The sequence below is a fragment of the Ailuropoda melanoleuca genome, chromosome 11 (assembly GCF_002007445.2).
Source record: "Ailuropoda melanoleuca isolate Jingjing chromosome 11, ASM200744v2, whole genome shotgun sequence".
Taxonomy (NCBI): Eukaryota; Metazoa; Chordata; class Mammalia; order Carnivora; family Ursidae; genus Ailuropoda; species Ailuropoda melanoleuca.
The window spans coordinates 109,326,984-109,352,912 of NC_048228.1; the positions used below are offsets into that span (position 1 = coordinate 109,326,984).

Consider the following 25,929-nt stretch of genomic DNA (forward strand, 5'->3'; position numbering starts at 1 on the left):
AGGTCAAGGTTGTAGGCATGTTGCTCACATCTTCTGTGTCCTTACTGATGTTTGAGTGTTTGTTCTACTGGCTATTAGAGAGTTGGGTTAAAGTTTCCCGTTATTATTACAGATTTGTCTATTTCTCCTTTTGGTTCTGTCAATTTTTGTTTCATATTTTTGAAGCTATATTATTAGACATGTATAAATTTACAACTATTTTTTTCCAATATAAGTGTAGCTAAGCCAACTTTCTCCTGGTTGGAGCTTGTGTGTTCTTTTTCCCGTGCCGTTACTATACTTCTGATTTTCCTGGGCCCTTGTATTTAAGGTGTGTCTTCTGTAAGTGGCTCCTAGTTGGGTTTTGTCTAGTCTAACTATTATATTCTTTTAATTAGCAATTCGGACTTTTACATGTAAAAGTGGAAACAGAGCTCTGGATGTTGGATGAGGAACAAAATGTCCCACAGACATACCCTTGGCCAACTAGCAGCAGATGGTCACAGTCACAGTGGGTACCCAGAGGCCAGGGCATGCAAGAGGTCAGAGGTTCTCTCATTTAATGAAGCCCAAACTAGATTCCTGTTCAGCTGACGAGAAATGGGAAAATGGAAAGAGATTTGTATAGAAATGATGTAAGTGAAATTCTACCTAAATCCTTTATCGAACCGATGCCTGAGTTTGCCATCTGTGCCATCTAGGCAACTGAGAAGTAAGAGTGCAGGAGTGGCATTTTTTGGCTTGTGACCACTCCCATTTCTGCCCTGCAGTCACACAGCCTCCTCCTCTCTGTATGTCTTCCCTCCACCTCCCCCTTTTTAGGGCACTGTGATGGCATTTAGAACTCACTCTGATAATTCAGCATAATCTCCTCATCTCAAAATCAGTAACTTAATCATGCTGCAAAGATCCTTTTTTTCCATACAAGGTAATGGTCACAAGGTCTAGGGATTCGGTGGGCCATTATTCAGACTACCACAACATAGGAACCATAAAATATTCAAGATATGCACATAATGAGACCAGATTTTGAAAGCAAAAAACAAAAAGAAAAATCATAGGAATCAAAAGTGTGTGCACAAGAGACAGAGAGACAGAGAGAAAGAATGTGTGGGAGTGGACATGCTGGCAGCCACCAGAAAAGCTGGAAGAAGCAAGGAATAGATTCTCCCCCTAGAGCCTCCACAGAAGTGGGGCCCGCTGTCCCCTTGATTTTGGCCCAGTGGCTCAAATTTCAGACTTCTGATCTCCAGAACTATGAGGGAATAAACATCCCTTGTTTTTGGCCACCAAAATTGTGGTGACTTGTTACAGCAGCATAGGAAACTAATACCTAAGCCAACCTCTAAAAATTCTTTCAGACTCTAGGTATGTTGGTTCATGGAACATCTGCTCTGTATCTATGTATTAGCGGCCACTTCAACAGGAAAACACAACTAATGAAAATCTTATACTTTTTTTTCCTGGTACACAAAGTGACATGACACAGGTAACATTATTCGTTGGCATTGTATCTAAGCCCGACCGTGTGGAGGCAGAGGAACTTTCTCTTCACAAAGGTCCGAGATGCTCCCCAAACCTGGAATCGGTGATGTGAGACATAGAGGGCGGTCCAGTGGGGAGAACCTATGTTAAAAACCAGGCGACGGAGGCTAATCACTTGAAAGTCTGCATGGTTGTGTCAGCATCAGACACATTAGAGTTCAGGACAAGGAATTTTCCCAGGCACGGAGAAGGATGTTTCATAAAGAAAACCAGTCCTAAGAAGAGGGCTTCCAAGCCATGAAGCAAGCCTGAAAGGACTGGAGGGAGGGACCGACAGACCCACAAGCAGAGCTGGCGATTTCGGCACTATGTTCCCAATAATTGACAAGAACAAGTACAGAGAAGATCAGAAGCTGGATGACGTTATCCACCAGCGGCCACACAATACAGTTCTCTCTGAGCACAAGGAAGCACCCATCAGGACACAAGTCTCAACAGGGCGAGAAGAATTGAAATCAAGTATGTCCTATAAACTTGCGGAATTAAGAACAAAAAATATATATGAGAAATTTCCAAATGTTTGGACCATGAAGGATATATATCTATATACATGGGCCAAAGAAAAAAGTCACAAAGGATATTAGAAAATATTTTAAGCTCAGGACACCCGGTTGGCTCAGTCGGCAGAGAGCACGACTCTCGGTCTCGGGTGAGTCTGAGCCCCACGTTAGACGTGGAGATTACTAAAAAAAAATAAAACTTAAAAAAAAAAAAAAAGAAAATATTTTGAGCTAGATAAAAACACAACATATCAGAAATTATGGGATGCAACTGAAGAAGTATTCAGAAATTTGTGGCATTAAATGCTTATCTTAGAAAGTAAGAAAAGTCTACAAGAAATTATCAAAGCTTTAAGCTTCCCCCTTAAGAAGCTAGAAAAATAAAAGCTACTTAAATCCTTAGTAGAAGGAAGATAGGAGGTGCAGAAATCAATGTAATAGAAAACAGAAAAATAGAGAAAATCAAAGAAACCCAAAGCAGGGTTTTTGAAAGAAATGAATAAAATTGATAAACTCCTAGGGAGACTGCTGGGGGGGAGGGGGGGAAGCAGCAAAATCAGGGATGAAAAAGGGCACATCAACATGAACTCTACAGATATTTAAAGAATAATAGGGAAATGACAACTTTACGTCCATAAGTTTGATAACTCAAATTTCTTTTTTTTTTTTAAGATTTTTATTTATTTATTTGACAGAGAGAAATAGCCAGCGAGAGAGGGAACACAAGCAGGGGGAGTGGGAGAGGAAGAAGCAGGCTCCTAGCGGAGGAGCCTGATGTGGGGCTCGATTCCAGAACGCTGGGATCATGCCCTGAGCTTAAGGCAGACGCTGATAACTCAAATTTCTTGAAAGATACAAATAACCAAAACTGATAAATATGAAACAACTTGAAAGCTTTTTATCTATTAAAAAAGTTGAATTTGTAATAGAAACCTTCCCAGTGCTATATGACTTCACTAGTAAACTCTATCAAACATTTAAGAAAGTAATTCCATCCTTTATAAATACTTTCAGAAAAGATAGGAAGAGTGAATACTTCTCAAGTCTTTTAATGAGGCCAGAATTACCGTGATACTAAACAAAGATATTACACAAAGAAAACTGCAGACCAGTAGACTTCATGATCATAGATGCAAAAATTCTTCACAATATTAGCAAATCAAATCTAGCAATACAGAAAAAGGACACTACTCCATGACCAATTGGAGTTTATCCAAGGAATGCACCATTAGTTTAACACTCAAAAATTAATCAATGTAATTAATGATATTAAGAGAATAAAGGAGAAAACCACTTAATTATCTCAATTGTTGCAGACAAGGATTTGACAAAATTCAAGAGCTGTTCATTATAAAAATATAAAAATTTCTAGTGAGCCAGAAATAGAAAGGGGATTTCCTCAGTGTGATTAAAGGCATAGATGAAAGACCTATAGCTAACATCTTAGTAGTGAAAAACTGTTATTTTTCCAAAGAGTAGGAACAAGGCAAGAATGTCCATTCCCACAACTTCTATACAACATTGTGCCGGAGGTTCTAGCCAGTGCAATAAAGCAGAAGTAGACAACAATAAAAATAAAGGGGATGCCGTTTGGGAAGAAAGAAGTAAACTATCTTTCTTTGCAGACAGCATCATTGTGTATACAGAATATCCTAAGAGAGCCACAAAAGATGCTACTAGAACAAACAGGAATATTTAGCAAGGGCATAAGAAACAAAGTTAATGTGTAAGAATCAATGGTTTTGAGGGGCACGTGGGTGGCTCAGTCAGTTAAGCGTCTGCCTTTGGCTCGGGTCATGATCCTGGGGTCCTGGGAACCAAGCCCTCCATCGGGGCTCCCCGCTCAGTGGGGGGTCTGCTTCTCCTTCTGCCCCTCCCAGTGCTCATGCTTTCTCTCACTCTCTCAAGATCTCTTTCTCTCGAATAAATAAAGTCTTTCTTAAAAAGGATGATATTTATATATAGTAGCAATAAACAATTGAAAAAAATTTTAAGTAAAACAGTACAATTACAATATCATCCAAAAGCATAAAATACTCAGGGATAAATTTAACAAAGTATGTGTGTGACCTGCACACTGAAAACTACAAACATTGCTGAAAGGAATTAAAGAAGACCTAAACAATGGAGAGATATATACTGTGGTCATAGATTGGAAGACAATACTGTTGTCAATTTGCCCCAAACCAACCCGTAAATTCAACATGATCCCAATCAAAATCCCAGCAGGATTTTCTTGCAGGAATTATCAAAGTCATTCTAAAATTTATATGGAAATACAAAAACCTGGAATAACCAAAACAATTTTGAAAAGGAAGACCACATTTTGAGGAATTTTACCTGATTTCAGAACTTGCAATAAAGCTATAGTCACCAAAACAGTGTGTTATTAGTATAAGAATAGATACATAGGTCATGAAAATAGAAGAAAGTCCAGAAACAGACCTTCACGTATATGATTAATTCACTTTCAACAGAGGTGCTAATGTAATTTGGTGGGGTAAAGAATAATCTTTCCAATGATGCTGGAGCCCCTGGATATCCACTTAGAAAAAATGAGCTTTGATTCTTTTTTTTTTTAAAGATTTTTTATTTATTTATTTGACAGAGATAGAGACAGCCAGCAAGAGAGGGAACACAAGCAGGGGGAGTGGGAGAGGAAGAAGCAGGCTCATAGCAGAGGAGCCTGATGTGGGGCTCGATCCCACAACGACGGGATCACGCCCTGAGCCGAAGGCAGACGCTTAACTGCTGTGCCACCCAGGCGCCCCTGAGCTTTGATTCTTACCTCACACCATAATACACACATTAACTCAAAATGGATCATAGACCTTAACATAAAAGTTCAAACTATAAACATTCTAGAAGAACGCATAAGAGAAAAATCCTTTAATCTTTGGGACAAATATTTCATAGATAGGACACGCGAAGTACCAGCCACTCAATTGAAAAATTGATAAATTGGGCTGCATCAAAATTTAAATAAAAGACCAATACCAGTAGACAGTGAGAAAGCAAGCAACAGCCTGGGAAAAAATATTTACAATACGCATCTCTGACAACAGATGACTGTCCAGTGTATACAAAACTGTTACAACTCCATGATAGGAAGACAACCCCCAAAAGATTTAAGCAGACACTTCATAAAATAAATGCCAATAAGCACACGGAAATATGTTCAATATCATTAGTTATTGTGGAAATGCCAATCAAAACCATAATTAGATACCTCCCCATACACACAAGAATGGCTAAAACTAAACAGACTAGTCCTCACTCTTGGCAATGATGTGGAGCAGCCACAACTCTCACATGGTGCAGCTGGGAGTATAAAACTGTCAACCATTTGGGAAAAAAATCTTTTTCTTATAAGGTAAACACACATTTAGCACACAAGCCAGCAATTCCACTCTTAGGTATCTATCCAAGAGAAATAAACATACACGTGTAGACAAAGACTTATGTCAAAGTTCCTACCAGCTGTATTCACAGCAGTCCTAAATTAGAAAAATCCATGTCCATCAACAGATGATTGATACACAAATTGTGACAATGGAAAACTATCAGCAAGGAGAAGAAATGAACAAAGGATATAAACAGCAAGGCAAGCCTCAAAAATATTATGCTAACTGGCACAAAAATAGACACATCGATTAATGGAACAGGATAGAGAGCCCAGAAATAAACCCATGCTGCTTATATGGTTGATTAATCTACGACAAAGGAGGCAAGAATATCCAATGGGAAAAAGAGAGCCTCTTCAACAAATTATGTTGGGAAAACTGGACAGCCACGTGCAGAAGAATGAAATTGGGCCACTTTCCTACACCATACACAAACATAAATTCATAATGGGTTGGGGTGCCTGGGTGACACAGCAGTTAAGCGTCTGCCTTCGGCTCAGGGCGTGATCCCGGTGTTATGGGATCGAGCCCCACATCAGGCTCCTCTGCTATGAGCCTGCTTCTTCCTCTCCCACTCCCCCTGCTTGTGTTCCCTCTCTCGCTAGCTGTCTCTATCTCTGTCAAATAAATAAATAAAATCTTTAAAAAAAAATTCATAATGGGTTAAAGACCTAAACATGAGACCTGAAACCATAAAACCCCTAAAAGAAAACGCAGGCAGTAAACTCTTGGACACCAGCCTTAACAACATATTTATGGATATGTCTCCTGAGGCAAGGGAAATAAAAGCAAAAATAAACTATTGGGACTACATCAAAATAAAAAGCCTTTGAACAGGAAAGGAAACCACCAACAAAACGAAAGGGCAACCTACTGAATGGGAGAAAATATTTGCAAATGATAAGGGGTTACTATCCACAATATAAAGGAACTTATACAACTCAACACCAAAAATTAACAATAATAATTCAATTTTTTAAATAGGCAGAGGACCTGAATAGGCATTTTTCCAAAGAAGACATGCAGATGGCCAACAGATACGTGAAAAGATGCTCAGCATCACTCATCATCAGGGAAATGCACGTCAAAACCACAATGAGCTATCACTCACACCTGTCGGAATGGCTAGAATGAAAAAGACAAGAAACAACAGGCATTGGTGAGGATGTGCAGAAAAGGGACCCTCGGGCACTGTTGATGGGAATGTAAGTTGGTGCAGCCACTGTGGAAAACAGTATGGAGGTTCCTCCAAAAATTAAAAATAGAAATACCATATGACCCAGTAATTCTACTACTGGGTATTTACCAAAACAAAAGGAAAAGACTAATTTGAAGGCACAGTGCACCCCTGTGCTCACTGCAGCGTTATCTACAATAGCAAAGATAAGGATACTTCCCAAGTGTTGAATGTATAAAGATGTGGTATATAAAATATATACATACTAGACTATTACTCAAACGTAAGAATGAGGGGGCGCCTGGGTGGCACAGCGGTTAAGCGTCTGCCTTCGGCTCAGGGCGTGCGTGATCCCGGCGTTATGGGTTCGAGCCCCACATCAGGCTCCTCTGCTATGAGCCTGCTTCTTCCTCTCCCACTCCCCCTGCTTGTGTTCCCTCTCTCGCTAGCTGTCTCTATCTCTGTCAAATAAATAAATAAAATCTTTTAAAAAAATTAAAAAATTAAAAAAAATTTAAAAAAACCAAACATAAGAATGAGATTTTGCCATTTGTGACAACATAGATGGACCCAGAGGGTATTAAATTAAATGAAATAAGTCAGACGAAGAAAGACAAATGCCATATGATTTCACTTATATGTGGAATCTTAAAAAAAAAGACAAACAAATGAACAAAAAACTAGAAACAGCCCCATAAAACAGGCTAGAAAACAAACTGGTGGCAGCCAGATGGGATGTGGATGGGGGGGGGGATGCATGAAATAGGTAAATGGGATTGAGAGGTACTAACTTCCAGTTATAAAATAAATAAGTCACGGGATGAAAAGTACAGCACAGGGAATATAGTCAATGATATTGTAATAACATTGTCTGGTGACAGATGCTGACTCCATTTATCGTGGTGGGCACTGTGTAATATGTGTAATTGTTGAATTGCTATTTTGCACACCTAAAACTAACATAACATTGTATGTCAACTGTTCTTCAGTAATAAATTTTTTGAACTATATTAAGCTAAGTGAAAGAAGCCAAACACAAAAGAGTATGTGCCATAGCTTCCATTTATATAAGCTAGAAGGCAAATCTAACCTACAGTAGCAGAAACTGGATCTGCACCTCCGTGGGGCTGTAGAATTGGGGGTGGTTTGACTTCAGAGGGGCACGAGGGAATATTCTGGAATGATAGAAATGTTTGTGTCTTGATGTGCTGGTGGTGATACAGGTGTACGCATTTTGAAAAATTCATTGGACTGTACACTTAAAATGGATGCAATTTATCATGTGTTAGCCATACTTGAATAAAATTAATTTTTAGAAACCAATAAAAGAAAACACCAGGAGACCTAGCCCTCTCTGCCAGCCATATCAACCTTCACTCCCCAGTTAGCCTTCAGCCTGCATTCCCAGAAATAGTCACCTTACTTTGTGTTAAGCCACTTCAGACACTTCTCCTGGACCGGGGAAGGGTCAGCCTACCTGGGCTCCTGGGGGTCCAGGAGCTAACCACCCCATCACCCAGCAAGCAGATGCAAAAGCAGAATCTCTCTGAGTTACCGGGAGCCGGAGGCCCGGCCCCACCGCAGCCAGCAGAAATCCACACTGAACTTGCCTTTTGCCTCTCAACCATTTTCATCCTTCTTTTGTAGGAACGTTGTGTTTCCTTAGGATGTTAGCCCTTCATCTCTGATCCATGTTACAAATATTTTCTCCTACTTTGTTGTTTGTCTTTTGACTTCACTTATGGTATCTTATGCCACGCAAAAGATGTGAGGTTTTGGGTGGTAGCGGCGGTGGTGGTGGTGATCTATCCACCCTTCCCTTCACCACACCTAGACTTGGAGTCATGGTCAGAAAGCCTTTCCCTATACCCAGGTTACAGAGGAGCTTGCCGTGTTTTCTGGTGCCCGTCTCCAAACGGCTCTCCAGCTGTCCCAGAACCGTCTACCAGGAAGCCTGTCTTTGTTCCAGGGGATTTCTCCATGTCGTCATCGAGTCTGGCCCTGAGCTCTCTGTCCTACTCCGGTGCTCTGGCTCTTCACGCGCCTACCACACCACCGCACTACACGCTGCCTGTCTAAATGTCTGGGTGGCTCTCCTGTTTGCAAGTCTTTATATCCCACGTGAACATTAGCATCTAGTTCCAGGGGAAAGCTTGTTGGTATTTTTATTGAGATCGCATTACATACACAAATGAGCGTAGGGAAAGCTGACATCTTGATGATACTGAAACATTTCAATCAAGAACAAGGGATGCCTTTCCACTCAATCAAGTCAACTTTTGTGTCTTTCAGGAAGCTTTAAAAGTTTTTCATATAGGTGTGACACATTTCTTGTTGTTTATTCCTAAGTATTTTATCTTTTTCATTGAAGTTGTAAATGAGGTCCTCTCTTCATTGTGTCTTCATTCTGTGGTTTTTGGCATACATGAAAGCTATTGACTTGCTATGCTAATTTTATTTCCTGCTACTTTATGAATTATTTCATCATTGATTCTCTAGGGATTTCCAGAATACTACCTTGTCATCTGCAACTAGAGGTAGGTTTCTTCAAATTTTCCAATTCTTATACCTCTGATGGTTTGGCTAATACTTCCAGAACAATGTCAAATAGTATTGGAGGTAGTGAGCACCCTTGCCTTGCTTCTGACCTTAGTAAGAATGCTTCTGGTATTTCCCCATATAGTAGGGTGCCAGCTTTAGGATTGGGGTGTGTGTTTTATGATTTTAAGGAAGTATCCAGCTATTCCTATTTTCCCAAGAGTTTTTATTAGAAGTAGATGTTCGAATTTTGTCTGAGGATTTTTTCAACAACTATATAGACAGTCATGTAATTTGCTCCTTAGTTCCATTAATGTGGTGAATTATATTAATAGAGATCCTAACATTGAACCAACCTTGCTTTCCTTGTATAAACTTTTGTTGGCCATGGGTACTATTTTCTTAATATAGGGTTGGACTCTGTTTGCCAAAATTCTATTTAGGATTATCACATCAATCAATATTCATTGGATGTAGGGTCTGTGATTTTCCTTTATTATACTCTATTGTATAACAGATATTTTCAGTATAACTGTTATACATACTTAATAAAATACATTTTTCTTCATTTTCTATGCTCTGAAGCAATTTAGACAGCATGGGGGCTCTCTGGTCTCTGAGGTTTGATAGAATTCCCCTTTGAAACCATCTGGGCCTAGAGGGCTTTGTGGGGTAGTTCCTTAATAATTTTCTCTGTTTCTTCTTTGGACACTCTTCTGTGGTCTAACTTTCATCTCTACTGGGGCCAATTTTTATAAATGTGTTTTGTTAAGAAATGTCCATGTCACCTATTTTTCAATTTATTTGCATAGAGTTCTGCAAAATAAACTTTTTAATATTTTTTAACTTCTTGCATATCTGTAGTTACCTTCCCTTATTGTTTCTTATCTTTTGATTAGGTTTGTCTATTTTATTTTTTCAGGAACCAGGATTTTCTTTTTTTTTTATAACAATTTTTTATTATGTTATGTTAGTCACCATACAGTACATCCCAAGTTTTTGATGTAAAGTTCCATGATTCATTACTTGCTTATAACACCCAGTGCTCCATACAATACGTGCCCTCCTTACTACCCCATCACCGGCCTATCCCTATCCCCCACCCCCTCCCCTCTAAAGCCCTCAGTTTGTTTCCCAAAGTCCATAGCCTCTCATGGTTCATTCCCCCTTTTTTTATTATTATTTTTTATTTATTTTTTTATTATATTATGTTAGTCACCATACAGTACCAGGATTTTCGTTTATTAATTTGATCTAGTGTTTTGCTATTCTCTACTTCATCAGTTTCTGTTCCCATCTTTATTCTAGCTTTATTATTTCCCTCCTCTGTGTTCTTTTGATTTGCTTTGTTGTTCTTTTTCTTGTTTTTTGAGTTGAAAACTTAGTTCACGTACAGTTGACTCTTGAACAACACGAGTATGAACTGCATGGGTCCCACTTACATGAGGGTTTTTTGCTTCCGGACACTACTGCAGATGTATTTTCTCTTCCTTATGATTTTCTTTTTTTTTTTTAAGATTTTATTTATTTATTCGACAGAGATAGAGACAGCCAGTGAGAGAGGGAACACAAGCAGAGGGAGTGGGAGAGGAAGAAGCAGGCTCTCAGTGGAGGAGCCTGATGTGGGGCTCGATCCCATAACGCCGGGATCACGCCCTGAGCCGAAGGCAGACGCTTAACCACTGTGCCACCCAGGCGCCCCTCCTTATGATTTTCTTAATAACATTTTCTTTTCCGTGACTTACTCTGTTGTAAAAATACAGTAAATAAGACACGTAACATGCAGAATATGTGTTGATCAACTGTTTGTGTCATCAGTAAGGTTTCTAGTCAACAGGAGACTACTAGTAGTTAAGTTTTGGGGGATTCAAAAGTTAAACATGGATTTTTGACTATGCAGGGGACTGGCACACCTAACCCCTGTGTTGTTCAAGGGCTAACTGTACTGTTATTCTTTCATTGTTGTTAATATAAGTGTTTAGGGCTGTGAAATTTCCTTACTGCTTTAAATGTAAACCACTGGGTCTGACATGTTTTCATTAGAAGTTACATAATTTCTGTTTGTATTTTTCTTCACCCAGAAGTCATCTGAAAGAAGTGTTTTTTGTTTTATTTCTAGGTGGATGGGGTTTGGTTTGGTTTTTTGTTTTGTTCTGTTTGCGGGGGGGGGGCTCTGGTTTTAATTTTTAGTTTTCTTGCACTGTGATCAGAATGTTATTTTAATATTTCTGATTTGTGCAACCTTCCAGTGTTTTCTGTGTGTGTGTCCTAATGTATGATGGGTTATTGTGAGTGTGCTGTATGCGCTTAGGAAGAAAGTATATCTCCATTATCAGAGCATGGTTTCGATACATGTTCATAATATCTATTTATTGATTATGCTCTTTGGATCTTGTCACACTTTGGGAAGAAGCAGGTTCTGGGAGAGTTTAATGCTGCTTTGTTGGACAACTCGACTCTGGACAGCACTGAGAGGAGGTCACCTATGTGCTTTGTTGAGTGCTCCCGGCTCTAAAATGGTCCCTCCTTCCCTCCCTGCAGCTGCCATCAGAGGGTCTGTCTGAGCCCTTGTCACAGATGGCCCTGGGCAAGAAAGAGGGAAAGCCAGTCCCAGCAAGTTTTTCAGCAGTGTCTTTGCGGAGCAGGCTTGGAGCACCTGTAGGATTTCCCAAGTAAAGGGGGAGAGGGGGACGGTGACCTAGGAGTTGACACATATTTCTTCTGAGCATGAATCCATGTTGGCTTTTTGCTTCTTATCTAAATAAAGCTGTTAACGATATCAAGTTCAAGGATGAGATAAACAAGTGGGCAAAACATCTTAACACAGTGGGAAAAGCACAAAGGATACACTGGTACTTAGAAATCACGTGGTAAAAATTAGTGAACTCTCCGACGCCAGTGGACATGGCAAAGTAGGCGTCTCTGAGGGTCTGTCCCCCCAACAGAAACAACAAAAAATCAAGCAAAAACTGTCAGAACCAACTTTGTCAGAACTCTGGAAAACAGTCCACAGTTTACAGCAACCAAGGAAATACTGAGTCAAGAAAAAGACAACTGCAGACCATGGGAGAGCTTTGTGGCGTTGGCCTTGGTGCCGCCCTGTGCAGGACCCAGGTGCCTGCTTCCAGAGGACAGCAAGTGGACCTTGTGTGCAAAGATCTGCATCTAGTCTGTTCCAACCTGACCAGGGGCTGCCCAAAGGACTGACAACAGGCATTGTTTGTCCTAACTCGGAATTCACTTGGGGCAGACAAGTGGGGGGCATTACTGGGAAACATCGTAAAGTGAACAGCTCACAGCTGCTTGCAGCAGGGGATGACAGGCAAGGCAAATAACCGAGTGCTGAAAGCTTGGGGCAACAGCTGCGGAAAATTTCTGGGGGACCAGGCACCTGGGGGCCCAGTCAGTGGAGCGTCTGACTTGATTTCAGCTCAGGTCATGATCTCCAGGTTGTGAGACTGAGCCCTGAGCCCGGAGGCAGGCTCTGTGCTCAGCAGGGAGTCTGCTGGAGATTCTCTCTCCCTCTGCCCCTCCCACTTGTGCACTCTCTCTTTCTCTCTCTCTCTCCCCCGCCCCACCAGAATAAATAAATAAATCTTAAAAAAAAAAAAAAAAGAAAAGAAAAAGAAAAGAGAAAGAACTTCTTGGGCACTCAAATCAGGGCACTCAAAGCCACCCGTGTACAGCAAGAAATTGAGAGAGCCACGCGCATGCCCAGGGCAGCTCACACACTCAGAAAAGACTGGAGAAGACCCCAGGTGCTTGCTCGGGGTTGGTGTCTAGGCCCAGGGCCAGCTGGAAGTGAAGGCTCTGGCAGCGCTGGCCACAGCCCAGAGCTGAGCTGGCCGGTAAAGATTGGGACAGGTTCCCTTTTGCCTTTCTATTTCCCTCCTCTTGAATCTGTAGTCCCCACTCTGTCAGAGACACCTGACACCTGAGCCATGTGGCTGCACGTGGGCTGCCGGCAGGAGGAGTGGCTCCAGGCGCCCACCAGCCCTTGGGCTTTACCCTCTGCAGACGGGTCAGGTGTTTAGAGCCGTAGCCTCAAGCGGGGCTCGCCCACCAGCCCCTCCATCTCTGCGAGGCAAGGCTGAGGCTGCCCATCTATCCTCCTTGGCCCACAGCAGCATCCGCTGGGCTCCTGGGCCCAGGCCCCCTGGCACCAGGAGCAAGGTTTCCACAAGTTGGGTTGTACTCCTTTGGTGAAAGCACTTTTTGTTTTTGGTGTGCGACACCCGAGAATGTGGCCGGCTTGCACCTGCTAGGCCTCAGTGTCAGCCTCTGTGCGGAGAACCCATGCTGAGCCAGACGGGCAGGTGCTGAATTCCCCCCTTCCCCATGGACAGGTTTGAAATGGTTAAGAGCCTCCAGAGAAAGAGTCGTGACGGGTGGCACATGGCTTGGACTCACACGGCTCCCTCTGCACACACGATGCTGATGGGCCTGACCACATGCCATCTTTCCACGCAGGAAGGGCGTTCCCCCAGAGCATGTGACGCACGCAGACAGAGAGCAGACCAAGAAGGTGGTGTACTCGGCGGTCTATGGAGCAGGTAGGCTGCAGGCCAGTCTCGGGGTCACCTGCCGGCCAGATGGAGGTGGGTCTTGTCCTGTGACTGCATTTAAATGTGGCTGTGCCTTAGATCATTCTTGGCCCTCGAGCTCACTTTTGTGAGTTTCTGAGTGTCATTTACAAAACACTGAGGACATCTGTGAGGCACCAGAAACCAGTCAGACCGCTGACAGCCATTAGCTCCCTTGGTGTCCCGCCAGCTGAGAGAACAGAGGTGCAAAAGACAGTGTAGAGCACGGTTGCCCACCCGGGAGGGATGCTGCAGGCCTGAAGCCAGACCATGTAACCCCGCCCCTACATCACATGGCTGTGGTGGAAAGCCATTTCTGGGCTTTGAGATGCTTTCGGAGACCCCATCTGAACCCTGACCCCCACCCTACCACCCAGGACCTGAGGCAGAGCAGGCCTTCTGCTCCCTCCCACCCTCCCTCCGTCTCCCTCCAACTTCCTGACCGTGGCTTACTAAATTCTGTTTAAACTCTTTTCTTCTTCTATGTCATGCTGAACTGGGGGCACCTCACGTCCCCTCAGGACAGCAAGGGAGAGGGTCAGAAGGGGCTGTGAGCCAGTCAGCCCCTCCTCAAGGAAGGGCCCATCTGGCTGTCAGCCGGCTTGTGTGTACTGCCTTCTTTGGATCAGTTCTGTTTGAGCAGCAAGGCTTGTGTGAAGACACTGAGAGGAGAATGCACCCCCCCTGCCACAGAGACCCTTTGTTCACTCAAAGAAAGGCAGCAGGGGCACCTGGGTGGCTTGGTCGTTAAGCATCTGCCTTCGGCTCAGGGCGTGATCCCAGCGTTCTGGGATCGAGCCCCGCATCAGGCTCCTCTGCTGGGAGCCTGCTTCTTCCTCTCCCACTCCCCCTGCTTGTGTTCCCTCTCTCGCTGGCTGTCTCTATCTCTGTCAAATAAATAAATAAAATCTTTAAAAAAAAAAAAAAAAAAAAAAGGAAAGGCAGTGAAAGGGGCCCAGCTTCAGGGCAAGAGCACCCGGGCAGACGTGTTGTCGATTATCTGTAAGAACCACTGCGTACTTCGGCCATGTGACCGTGGTGCCTGTGGGGCATTAGCGACCTGCTTTCGCGGGGTCTGGAGCGTGCGTCCCAGCGGCCAGCCCGGCTCCCACCCCAGGCCCTGCACCCGCTCCCTCTGCTGGACCCCCAGTCCACAGAGCTCACCCTCACGCCTTCCTCTTGGCTCTGCTGTCACTTCTCAGCCATCCTTGACCACTGGAGCGGCGATCTGTTTCCGGGTAACACATTTATGATCACTCAGTGTTGGAGGGTCTCTAGGGCTGTGGTCTCACCAGCAGCTCCACCAGGGAGCACGTCAGCAGCCCTCAGTACTTGCCACGTTGGTGTTGCACACGTCTTCCACAATCAGAAGTCAGTACCTCCATGACCGTCACTGTGCTGCTGCTTAGAGGCAAGTGGCAGGTCAGCCCACACTCCAGGGGAGGGTCACGCAAGAGCGTGAAGACCAGGAGTCAGGACCACAGAGGCCACTTAAAAATCTGTCTGCCGCACAACCCTTTCCAAGCTTGCACCCCATGCAGTTCCTGGCTTGCCCTCTGTGGCCTGCTTCCCCCAGAGCGCCGCCCACTCTGCTGGCCCGAGGAGCCGTGAACCAGGAGCTCTGCCGCAGCCAGGCACACAGCAGGCACACAATCAATACTTACTGAACAAATTCATGAGCTGCGTAGTCTCTGACCCTACTCGTGAAAACATTTTCTGTACCGTTTTTGGGAAACAGGCTAAGAAACTTTGTTTGAAAGCATTGAACTCTGTGGGTGATAGAGGAATGACTCAGACTCACTTGGTCTGGCTCTTCCGCTCGGCCCCCCTCTGCTGTGCTCCTGAACCTTCCTGGGTCACTGGAGGGAGTGGGGGGCGAGGGAGAGGCAGCCTGCCACCAGATTATATTAGATTTTGGTGCCCCACATCCTCACTCCAGAATCACATGTCACAGAGGTACCACCAGCTTTGGCTCTGCAGGCAGAATGCTGCCTGCACCTCCCTGGCAGGCAGCCCCGGCTGGAGTCCTAACTGTCCCCTCCTGGATGTGTGACCTTCTGCAGGCCCTCCACCTCCGTGCCCCAGTCACCTGCCAGTCGGTAAGGAGCTGGCTTGTTGGAGCAGCGCCTGGCGCCAGCTGACCCCCACTCCGGCAGTGCCCCCGGACGCAGTACCAAGGACAGGCATCCGCGTGCGGAAGGCAGGATGCACCCAGAGTCAGTCTTCACCTCTGGAGTACGCACTGTATTTTTTGCTGGAGAGGAAAAGAGCTCCACTTGGTAAATAAGCAGTGAGTCATTAGCTGTGATGTTGGTGGAAAGAGTAATTTGGCTGCTTTTAGCCCTGATGGTGACAGGGTTCCCACCCCGAGCCGCCATTTCTGCTGTTCCCGCTGTCGCCAGCTAGCTCGACAGCAGATTGCCGTGCCTCTGCCAGTGTCAGCACACGGCTGTGCTGTCCTCCCCTCTGCGAAGCCAGAGCCTTGTCGAGCGAACCTTTCGAGTGTCCTGGGTTGCTGGGGACCCTCTGGAAATGCAGCACAGACAGGCTTCCCACCAGCTGGTTTTCATGGTTGCAGTGATGTGTTTTCACTGAGGGGCCTGGAAGCTGCTGTTCTGAACACTGGGGGCACCGCTTGGGTCGGCGCGGTAGGCCTGAGGACCACAGTGAGAGCAGACGAGGAGAAGCAGGACGTGATGTGAGCAGAGAAGGCACTCGAGAGGGACTTCACATCTGCGCAGCCCTGCTGCGGCCCGCGGGTGGGGCAGCCTGCTCCCCACACCCCCCCCCCAGACCGCCGGGAAGGCCGCCCCTGCCAGAATGGTGGTGACCACAGAGCCGTTGTTCCCCAGGGGTCTTGCACAAAGGGATGACCTGCCGATCACTGCCCCTCTTTCAGCCACCTGCCAAGTAACTGTGCACCCCAGCCCAGTCCTGCTCACGGCCCCTCTGAGCCCATCCGGATGTGCGACCTCCTCCAGGAGGCCCCTCCTGACTCCTCTGGTCTTGCTCTGAGCTCCCACTGCTCCTGGAGTCCATTTAACCCTTGATTCTCCTCAAGTTGTTCAGCATTTAAATTTGCCTCCACATCCAATCACATTCGACCAGCAGGCACCCTTGGCTCCCAGAGGCTGACATTTGTCACCTGAGATGTGCAGGCTGGCCCGGGGAGGACGGCGCTGAGTAACTAGCCCATGTGCCCCAGAGTCGCTGATGCCAAGTAGGGCCGGGAGAGGTGGGGCAGGCTGCGGGTTCTGAGGGGCGAGAAGAGTGAGTCGGGTCTGCTCCGGTCAGACTAGCCAGCGCTCCTGGAGGCCACGACATGCCAGGCGCTCACTAGGCCCCAGAGCTACAGACAAGAGGGAGAAACTATTAGCAAATGTGCGAGGGGCGAAAGAGCACTTGGAGAAAAGAGAGTGAAAACTGTCTTCCTAAAGCTAAAGATGCAGCACGCGTGCGCACGATGTAATTAGCCGTCGGTGGGAAGAGTCACTTCGCGTGTTCCTCTAGGGTTTCAGAGGTGAGGAATGACGGTGCTCCCACCGGGGGGCGCTTGCTCTCAGGGGGACAAGCCTGCCTGCGATTACAACTCGAACAGCAGAAACCCCATCAAGTGAACCAAAGCATGGAGGACAGTTGTGTGAAAGGGGCCAGTCTCCACGAAGTGTGGAACACAAGCCCTCATGGCATCAACGGCCATCCTGCAACAGGTGGGTGCCTCTGAGTGCAACAGGCCCACGGGGAGGGTGTGGGAGCAGGAATCAGAGAACCGCCCGGACCCTCCATCTCGTTCCCAGTCTCTGTCTTCTTCCTTTGCAGCTGCTGCATTATTTGTTCCCCTGGTAAACAGGCTTCTTCCCGTACAGGACCTCGGCCAACCTCTGCCCTTCAGATCTCCCGTCAGCTCTACCAGATACAGGAGAGGCATCCTTTCTGGGCCATTCATACTGAGAAGGAGGAGTGCGAGTTGTGTAATGGCCAATCAGGTACCAGCAGACTACTCCCCCACAGGTATCAACTATGGGAGAAATATATGGAAAAAATATAATAAACAACTCCCGAAAGGTACTGAACAGTGACCTTTGGGAGGAATGGTTCAGGGTGAGTTCCTCTTTGTGTCGCTCTTCACCTGAAGACAGGCCTCCGTCAGCGTGATGGGTGGCTAACGCTCCAACAGAAATCCGTAATCTCACTTGCCTGAAGAAACAGAGGACAGAGTTTGAAGCAACCAGAGAATCTAGAAAGTGAGCGAGAAATCTCAGAAAACAAGAGAGCCAAAGGAGCCAAAGAACACCAGATTCTGGGGCACCTGGGTGGCTCAGTTGTTAAGCATCTGCTTTTGGCTCAGGGCGTGATTCCAGAGTCCTGGGATCAGCCCCGCATCAGGCTCCCTGCTCCGCTGGGGAGCCTGCTTCTTCCTCTCCCACCCCCCCTGCTTGTGTTCCCTCTCTCGCTGGCTGTCTCTCTCTCTCTCTCTGTCAAATAGATAAATAAAATCTTTAAAAAAAAAACAAAAACAAAACAAAGAACACCAGATTCTGGATATGAACTCTGCCCAAACCTCTGGCTGACCTCTGACTATACATAAGTAGGGCAGACTTCAGACAGCCCAGCTAAGGCTAAAAGGACTGACCTGAAATTTCAGTTGCTTCCCACTGCAGAGGGACAAAGGTCAAAGTTTGACTTGAGCCACATTAACTGCCTCCTTTAAAAAAAAAAATCAATACTGGGGAAAAAAATAATAGAATCCAGAGTGTCTACAACGTTTCATTCACAATATCCAGGATTTAACCCAAAATTACTAAACATATAAAGAAATAGGATAATTTAATCCATACTCAAAAGAAAAGGCCATCATAGAAGCAAATCTTCTGATGTTGAAATTAGCAGACAAGGATTTTAAAACCAATATTATAACTATGCTGAAGGATGTAAAGGAAAATATGCTCATAATGAGTGAAAAAAATAGGACATCTCAGGATAAAAGAATCAAATGGAAATTCTAAAACTGAGAACTACAATGTCAGAAATAAAAAGTTCACTGACTCCGCTAAACAGTAGATGAGACATGCGGAAGGACTTAGCTGAGAAGACTCTGGGTTCCACTGAGCCAGATGTGCCGGAGGCGTCTAGCCACCATCTGATTCCTTTCTGAAAGCCAAGGGAGGTTTCCACTAGAGTGACGTAGCAGAGGGGCAGGGATTGGAATGTCCTAGAAAGAAAGACTTAGAGATGGATTATTTCAGTGGACTGTATTCATGAAGCTATCACATGGTCTTAATTAAGCCTTAATAGGGCTTATTTCTGTCTAAATGACATGGGATAGTCCGGCAAGGACCAAGGGCTCCAAGAGCGCTCTCTCTCAGCAGAGACTTTGTGGAGCACAGCCTTTCCCACTCTCCCTAGCCAAGCAGGGGAAGCAGACATCTGCCCCTTCACTCTCCCAAAATATGAAGTTTCTGTCCAGACCCCTGAAAGCATCAGCCGGCTCGGGCTAGGGGTGGCCTGGCTAAAGAGAAGATTGGATCTGAGCTCAGTCAGTCCTGTTCCTTCAGAGGTGTCCCCTTAAGAACCTCTGGGGTAAGGACTAGTGTTCTTGAGTCATAGGTGAAGAAACGGGGTTGATTGTAGGTCCCATAACTTCCCCCAGGTGCACGGAGCTGCCTGTGGGTGACAGAGCTGAACTCAGACCCAGGTCTGTGTGGCCTCATCATCTGCTCCCAGCAGGCCGCTCTGGAACTCAGGGTGCTGTCCTGACCAGAGATCTTGCTGTAAAAGACCTCACAAGAACACCTGCATCCTCTAGGGAACAAATACTGGTTTGGACCAGAAGTGTTGGTCTCAAAATGAAAATTTCAAAGATGGGAGCTCCTAAGTACATTGTCTCGTGATTTGGCAATTCAACTTTCCTTTCCTCTTTTCCTCTGTGCTCCTCTCTAGTGTCCCCCAGTCCTCTGGGGTCAGCTCTCCCTCTGGACAGGCTGAGAGACTTTACTCACGGCTTTCCCTGCATACCTGCCAGGCACTCGGCCAATACTGTTGAATGAATAAATGTTTAACAGGCGCCAGTCTAGGCCGAGCAGCACGGAGCACTCAGCTGGAAAGCCAAAGCCAACACCATCCTGACCATTCAGAAAAGACGAGTGGGGCCAGTCAGACCCAGACTGAGTCTTCCAAGGGCCCTTCTGCAGGCTCACTTCTGTGTGTGGTGGCTCCTGCCTGGTACCGTACGATCCCAGTCCCTGCAGGTGTGAGCTTGCCTCTGATCTTGAGTGTTTCTGTCCATACAGGGAAGGAGCGGCTTGCTGCTTGCCTTGGAGTTACTGTGCAGGAGGCTGCCTGGTTTTTGGAGAGTTTTTTGCAAAAGTACAAGAAAGTCAAGGACTTTGTCCAAACAACCATTGCCCAGTGTCATCAGACAGGTGAGCCAGACACAGCCAAAGCCTTTGCAGACCCCTCTTCCCCTCCCTGCTGACCTACAGCCGCCCCTGATCTCCTGGCCCTGCTCCGTAGGAGGTGGCGGGCAGATGGGAGGGGACGGGGTGAGCACAAAACGGGACTCTAGACTCCAGTGTGAGAAGGGTCCAAAGCCAGGGTCTGCTTGAGGGAATCTCACGTCAGAAAATGATAGATGGGTAGCTGGAGATACAACCCTGCACCTGAAAGTGGAGAACATATGTTCTTATGAAAAGCACGTGGTATAGTTACAAAATTTCACCACAATTTGGTCACAGATTTCAAAGAATATCAACTAGAACATATCGTGTGACCACAGTGGAACGCTGTCTGTCCACCTATCTGCTTGGAAACGGATCACACTCCTTAATGATTCGGAATCAGAAGATGTCCCAAGAGCATTACAAACATCTTGGAAATAAATGACAGTGGGAGGAGCTCCCGTTGAAAACTGTGGGGCACAGCCATGCCAATCCTTCACTTAGAAGTGCAGGAATAGTTCAAAAGCATATATTAAAAAGAAAGAAAGAAATCTGTGATCATAAATGGGTTGTATTCGACCCTGGACGTTCGGGAAAGAGCAGCACAGTGAAATGAAGCAGGGGGAGGAGAGAGATGAGCGGGACCAGAGACTCAGGAAGTGGGCCGCAGGCAAGCCCGCGGACGACAGGTGGCGAGGGGCGCTGTAAGGAAGGAGCAGCTGCAGCCCGACGGGCACAGCCTTCCCAATGGCTGTGGTGTGCTCCCTCAGGCTCCCTTGGGGTCCAGGCCGTCCCAGCTCTGCCAGGCCCACTGGTGACCTTCCTCTCTGGAGCTCCCGGCAGCCCCTCCCCAGGAGCCTCCAGGCCTGACTGTGCGNGGCCCCCCCCCCGGGGGGGGGGGGGGCTGTGGGCCCTGTCCGCACTCGGCGCCCAGCTCCCTGCAGCCTTGGTGCAGTGCACAAGGAAGCCAGTAAACCGCTCCCATCCCCAGTGAGCATCTAACAGGCCTCAGGCTCCCTGGACCTGGGGGTTGAGCCTCTCCCTGTGGCCACCTGCACCCGCACTGAAGGGAAAAATGGAGACGACCCACTTTGAAATGTTAGAAGAGTGATAGAATATGGAGTCAGAATTGCCATAAGCAGGAGGCAGTGAAGGTACAGGCATGTTTTCAGTGGCTTTCCGTAAAGTAACTCATGGAATCCTCACCGAAATTCTACACGTGGTTGGTATCTTTACCCATTTTACAGATGGAGAAAATGAGTCACCAGGAGTTTAAGTTAAGTCGACTCTCAAGTTCACACAGCTAACAGGTTGTAGCAGGCTGGGACCCGCGCCCAGGCAGCTCCAGCCCAGAGCACACTCCCTGCTACGCGCTGCTGCCTCCCTTCCTCACACTCAACTCTTGAAGGGCCACATATGTGGTGTGGGTGCCCTTCAACCAGCTACGACACTTCTGGGCAAATGCTGGAAAGAAACCCTCGAATGAGCGTTGAAAACTTCCACACACACTGGTTGAGGGTCGGGCAGCAATACGGGCTCCTCAATGTTGCAGGCCACAATCCAAGAGCAGACAGTAGAGGAAGCAAGTACATGCAGACAGTGTCAGAAAGACGGGATTGCAGGTGTGAAAGGAGCCAGCAGGATGCCAGTGCAGAGTGGCAGAGGGAGGCCCCGGGAAAGCACTGTGCACCCCGGCCTTGGAGGGGTGACGTCTGAGCCACCCCAGGAAAGGCCAGGAGAGCCTGGAGCAGTGCTGGGGTGCACAGGCGGGCTGCGGCAGCCAGCAGGCCAGAGAGGAAGGCAGCTGGCCCAGACCCTGCATGGCACACCACAAGCCACGGGAAGAACCTGGGGTTCGTTTAGTACAAATCAGTCCACGAGCATGGGAGATAGACTGGCAGGGGAGGCTGAAGTCCGAGCCGGTGCCACGGGAGCCATCTGAAGTGACGGGGCCTCCGCCCAGCATCTGACGTGGGATAGACGGAGAGCACAGGCAAGAGATGCCAAGGAGGCACCATGACTAGAGGGGGGCTCAGGCCCCAGTGTGGGTGTGAGCTGTCCACGTAGGCACGCCTGCCGCTGCTGGGGCTGGGGCTGGAGCAGGCACACGAGGCACATCTGCCAGGCTGCTGTGAGCAGTAGGTCCGGGGTCCCTTCCAAGGCCCTGGGGAGAGGGGCTGCAAGGTGTTCGTGTGGTCTGCTCCTTTGTACAACTGACAAAAGCAAGACCAAGACGCTGCCTCCTCCACACCGGCCCCTCCATTCCCTGCCAGGGAGGGGGGCGGGGGGCGGGCAGCAGAGCGGCACGGCCGGTTTGGGAGTCCAGCTAAGAGGACGTCAGGTTGGTGACTCATTTGATTCAGGCCCCACAAAACTTGGGTCTGCCCTCCTGTGAGAATGCGGCCCCTCCCTCCTTGAGTAGACTATGGGCTAATGCCGTTCTCCCCATCCCAGCTGCCGCATGGTCCAGAATTACTTCTGTACCGCAGTCCCACAAGTGGCCGTAACAGTCTTTATAAACTGCCCTCCCCTGTCCTCTGTCAGATAGGACTGCAGCCGGAAGTCAGAAAGGAGAGGCGCCAGGAAGCTGCCCAGCTTCCCCACCACAGAAGCCCCTCGCCCCCGAGACAGACCAGGAGGCCTGTGGGCGGAGCTCCCCACTTCGCTTGGGCTCAGCGCTGCAGTGAGGAGGGGTCCCGCCTGGGCCTCTGGACCCCACATGAGGGAGGCCATGCCCACAGAGGATAGGTGGCATCAAGGCGCCACACGGCCTGTTTACTTCTGTCTCATGTCCTGCTTCTCCTTCGTGTGACCCAGGCTATGTGGCATCCATCATGGGCAGAAGGAGACCGCTGCCGAGGGTCCGAGCACAAGACCAGCAGCTCCGGGCGCAAGCAGAGCGGCAGGCCGTGAACTTCGTGGTGCAAGGTACGCAGAGTCCCTCGGGCCGCCTGCCGTGGGTCCTCGGCAGCTGCAGGGCTGAGCAACACCCCCAGATTATCGGGGTGATAGTCCCTGCTCCTGTGCTTAGTGGCACTTCCGCGGGAAGCACGAGGAAAATAGCTCTGGGTGCTCAGCAGACGCTCAGGACATGGTGGTCTTTCCCCCAGGCGACACTACCCTGGACCTCCAAGCAGGGAACTGAGGCTTTCAGAGTTTCTCTAGCCAGGACTAGGGCAAGACCTGGAGCTCAGTCCCTGGACTCTCGGCCTGGGAGTTCTGGCATGCCCCTCTTGCCTGGCAGGGGTAAGACCTTGCAGCAAGGCCTCCTGATGCAGCAGGCCCTCCTGGGTCCTGCAGCCCTCAGCCCCAGGCAGCAGGGAGGCGTGACAGCACACTCTCTGCCCCTGCTTACAAAGACTCCTCCGACACCGCTTAGCCACAGCCCTCAAACAGCCCTCAAACAGCTCCCTCGGGCCGCCTGCCGTGGGTCCTCGGCAGCTGCAGGGCTGAGCAACACCCCCAGATTATCGGGGTGATAGTCCCTGCTCCTGTGCTTAGTGGCACTTCCGCGGGAAGCACGAGGAAAATAGCTCTGGGTGCTCAGCAGACGCTCAGGACATGGTGGTCTTTCCCCCAGGCGACACTACCCTGGACCTCCAAGCAGGGAACTGAGGCTTTCAGAGTTTCTCTAGCCAGGACTAGGGCAAGACCTGGAGCTCAGTCCCTGGACTCTCGGCCTGGGAGTTCTGGCATGCCCCTCTTGCCTGGCAGGGGTAAGACCTTGCAGCAAGGCCTCCTGATGCAGCAGGCCCTCCTGGGTCCTGCAGCCCTCAGCCCCAGGCAGCAGGGAGGCGTGACAGCACACTCTCTGCCCCTGCTTACAAAGACTCCTCCGACACCGCTTAGCCACAGCCCTCAAACAGCTCCCGTCTCTGCGTCGAGGAGAAGAGGGAGAGCGGTAATCATGGGCTTCCTGTACCATGTGCCACAAGCTGTCCCAGGGAGGCCCCAGGCAGCCTGGGAATCAGGAGTTATCCCGTCAGTGACCCCATGGGTCACAGATGGGGAACTGAGGCCCCCAGGGCCCAGACGTGAGGCCTGGAGGCAGAACTCCACCTCCTGCCCCCAGAGGGGGGTTCTGCAGCAGGAGGGTGGCGAGGGACCCCAGCTGACGGGGAGCGGGCAGCTTGGACTAGAGGCAGGGTGGGGATCATGTCCCCGTGAGTCCTGCAGAGAGGGGGACACGGCAGCACTGAGTTCAGACTCAGCCTCCATGTATTGCTTGGACAGCAGGAGGCTTGGTGGCAACTGGCAGGACAATTGCTAGGATCTGGTCTGGGCTCAAGATAGAATCTTCCAGAGTCCTGTGTCCCAGTGTGACCAGCCAGGTAGGAACTGAGGACAGTGACAGACCTCCACATCCTTAGATGGCAGGTTTTCACGTAGGAGGCCACTGTCAGGCCACGGCCACATGTCTGTTCACTAGATGTGTGCAAGGCATGTGCTCAGCTATGTTAGAGCCCTTCCAGAAAGAATGCACACAAGATGTGAGAAGCCAACCAGGACATCCAGCTACCGCGGATGCGGCCTCCCTGCACATGGGTGTCTCTGACACACACGTGTGTCTCTGAGCAAGTGACTTGCTGTCCATCCACCTAACAGAAATCTGTGTGAGCTGCACTAGGTGCCAGGGGCGAGCAGTGGCCAGTGTCTGCGAGAAAGTTCTGCCTCTGACCCGTCAGCCAACATGACCAGCGGTGACACGCCCACTGCGCTGGGGCCTCCCCTTCCCCCACATGCCCCTCTCTCGCCACCCACCTCCCCCATCTTTGTTTCTCTAGCTCCGGGCACTTTTCCTGACCTCCCTCCCCAGCACAGCTTCCCATCCTGCCTGAGACCCCTCACCACCAGCAGGTCAGCCTCAGAGCCCAGACTTCCATGTCCAGCATTCCTGCCCCACTCTCAGGAAAACTACGTACATATTCTGGAGGCTCAGCCTTGCAATCAAGGAAGGCAGTTCTTGGACTAACAGTCTTTACTTCTTTGTGAACCTTGGGAACCACGAAGAGCTAAATCAATTTCAAACCACCAGTGAGACCTGAACTTCAGTCTCTTTCCCACATAAGACACCTGCTGTGTGCCTCCCCCGGGGATGAGTACGTCCCCTACACTGGGGACACAGCCCTGACGTGTGATTTACCCCTACCCTAGTCTAGGAGGCTGTATCAGAGCCCATGTGATCCACTGTAAAGCCGAGCACAATGAAGTCCAAAAGCCACAGGGCTGGAAGGCTGAGTGCACGCCCTTACCTGCTCACTCCGTTAGCTGGTGCAGCGGCCAGGATTCTAGATTCTGCAGAACCTGTGAATATGGTATCATTCCCACGGTTTAGGTCAAGCCACAAGGCAAAAGGGGGTTTGCATCCAGGGTGGGCCTGACCTAATCGGTCAGGGTCAGGGATTCACCACAGCAGGTGCTCTTCAGCTGGCCGTGAAGCAGCAAACTGTATGTTGGCCAGAGGGCCCACGGCAAGGAGCCGAGAGCAGCCTCCAGGAGCCGAACGCCTGGCCCACAGCTAGCAGCCAGCAGCACAGGAACCTCACTCATCCCACGGCAAGGCAACAAATTTTGCTGAAGACCTGGGGTCACTCGGGAGTGGGTCTTCCCTAGTCAAGCTCCACATGAGGACATGGTCAGGTCACACACTGATCTCAGGCTGTGAGGCCCTGAGCAGAGGACCCAGCCACACGGGTTTCTTGCTTGGCAGGAACTGTGAGATGGTAGATCTGGGTTGTTTTAACCGGTGGGGCTGGGGTCCTGTGT

General features: G+C 48.4%; 1 protein-coding gene across 1 annotated transcript in view; it reads left to right on the forward strand.

Annotated features, from left to right (window-relative positions):
- POLN (DNA polymerase nu) overlaps positions 1-25,929 on the forward strand; it is a 150,804-nt gene that overhangs the window by 117,712 nt on the left and 7,163 nt on the right. The window contains 3 exon segments of the mRNA XM_034670987.1: positions 13,614-13,696; positions 20,017-20,148; positions 22,981-23,091. Coding sequence (XP_034526878.1) covers positions 13,614-13,696; positions 20,017-20,148; positions 22,981-23,091 — 326 coding nt within the window.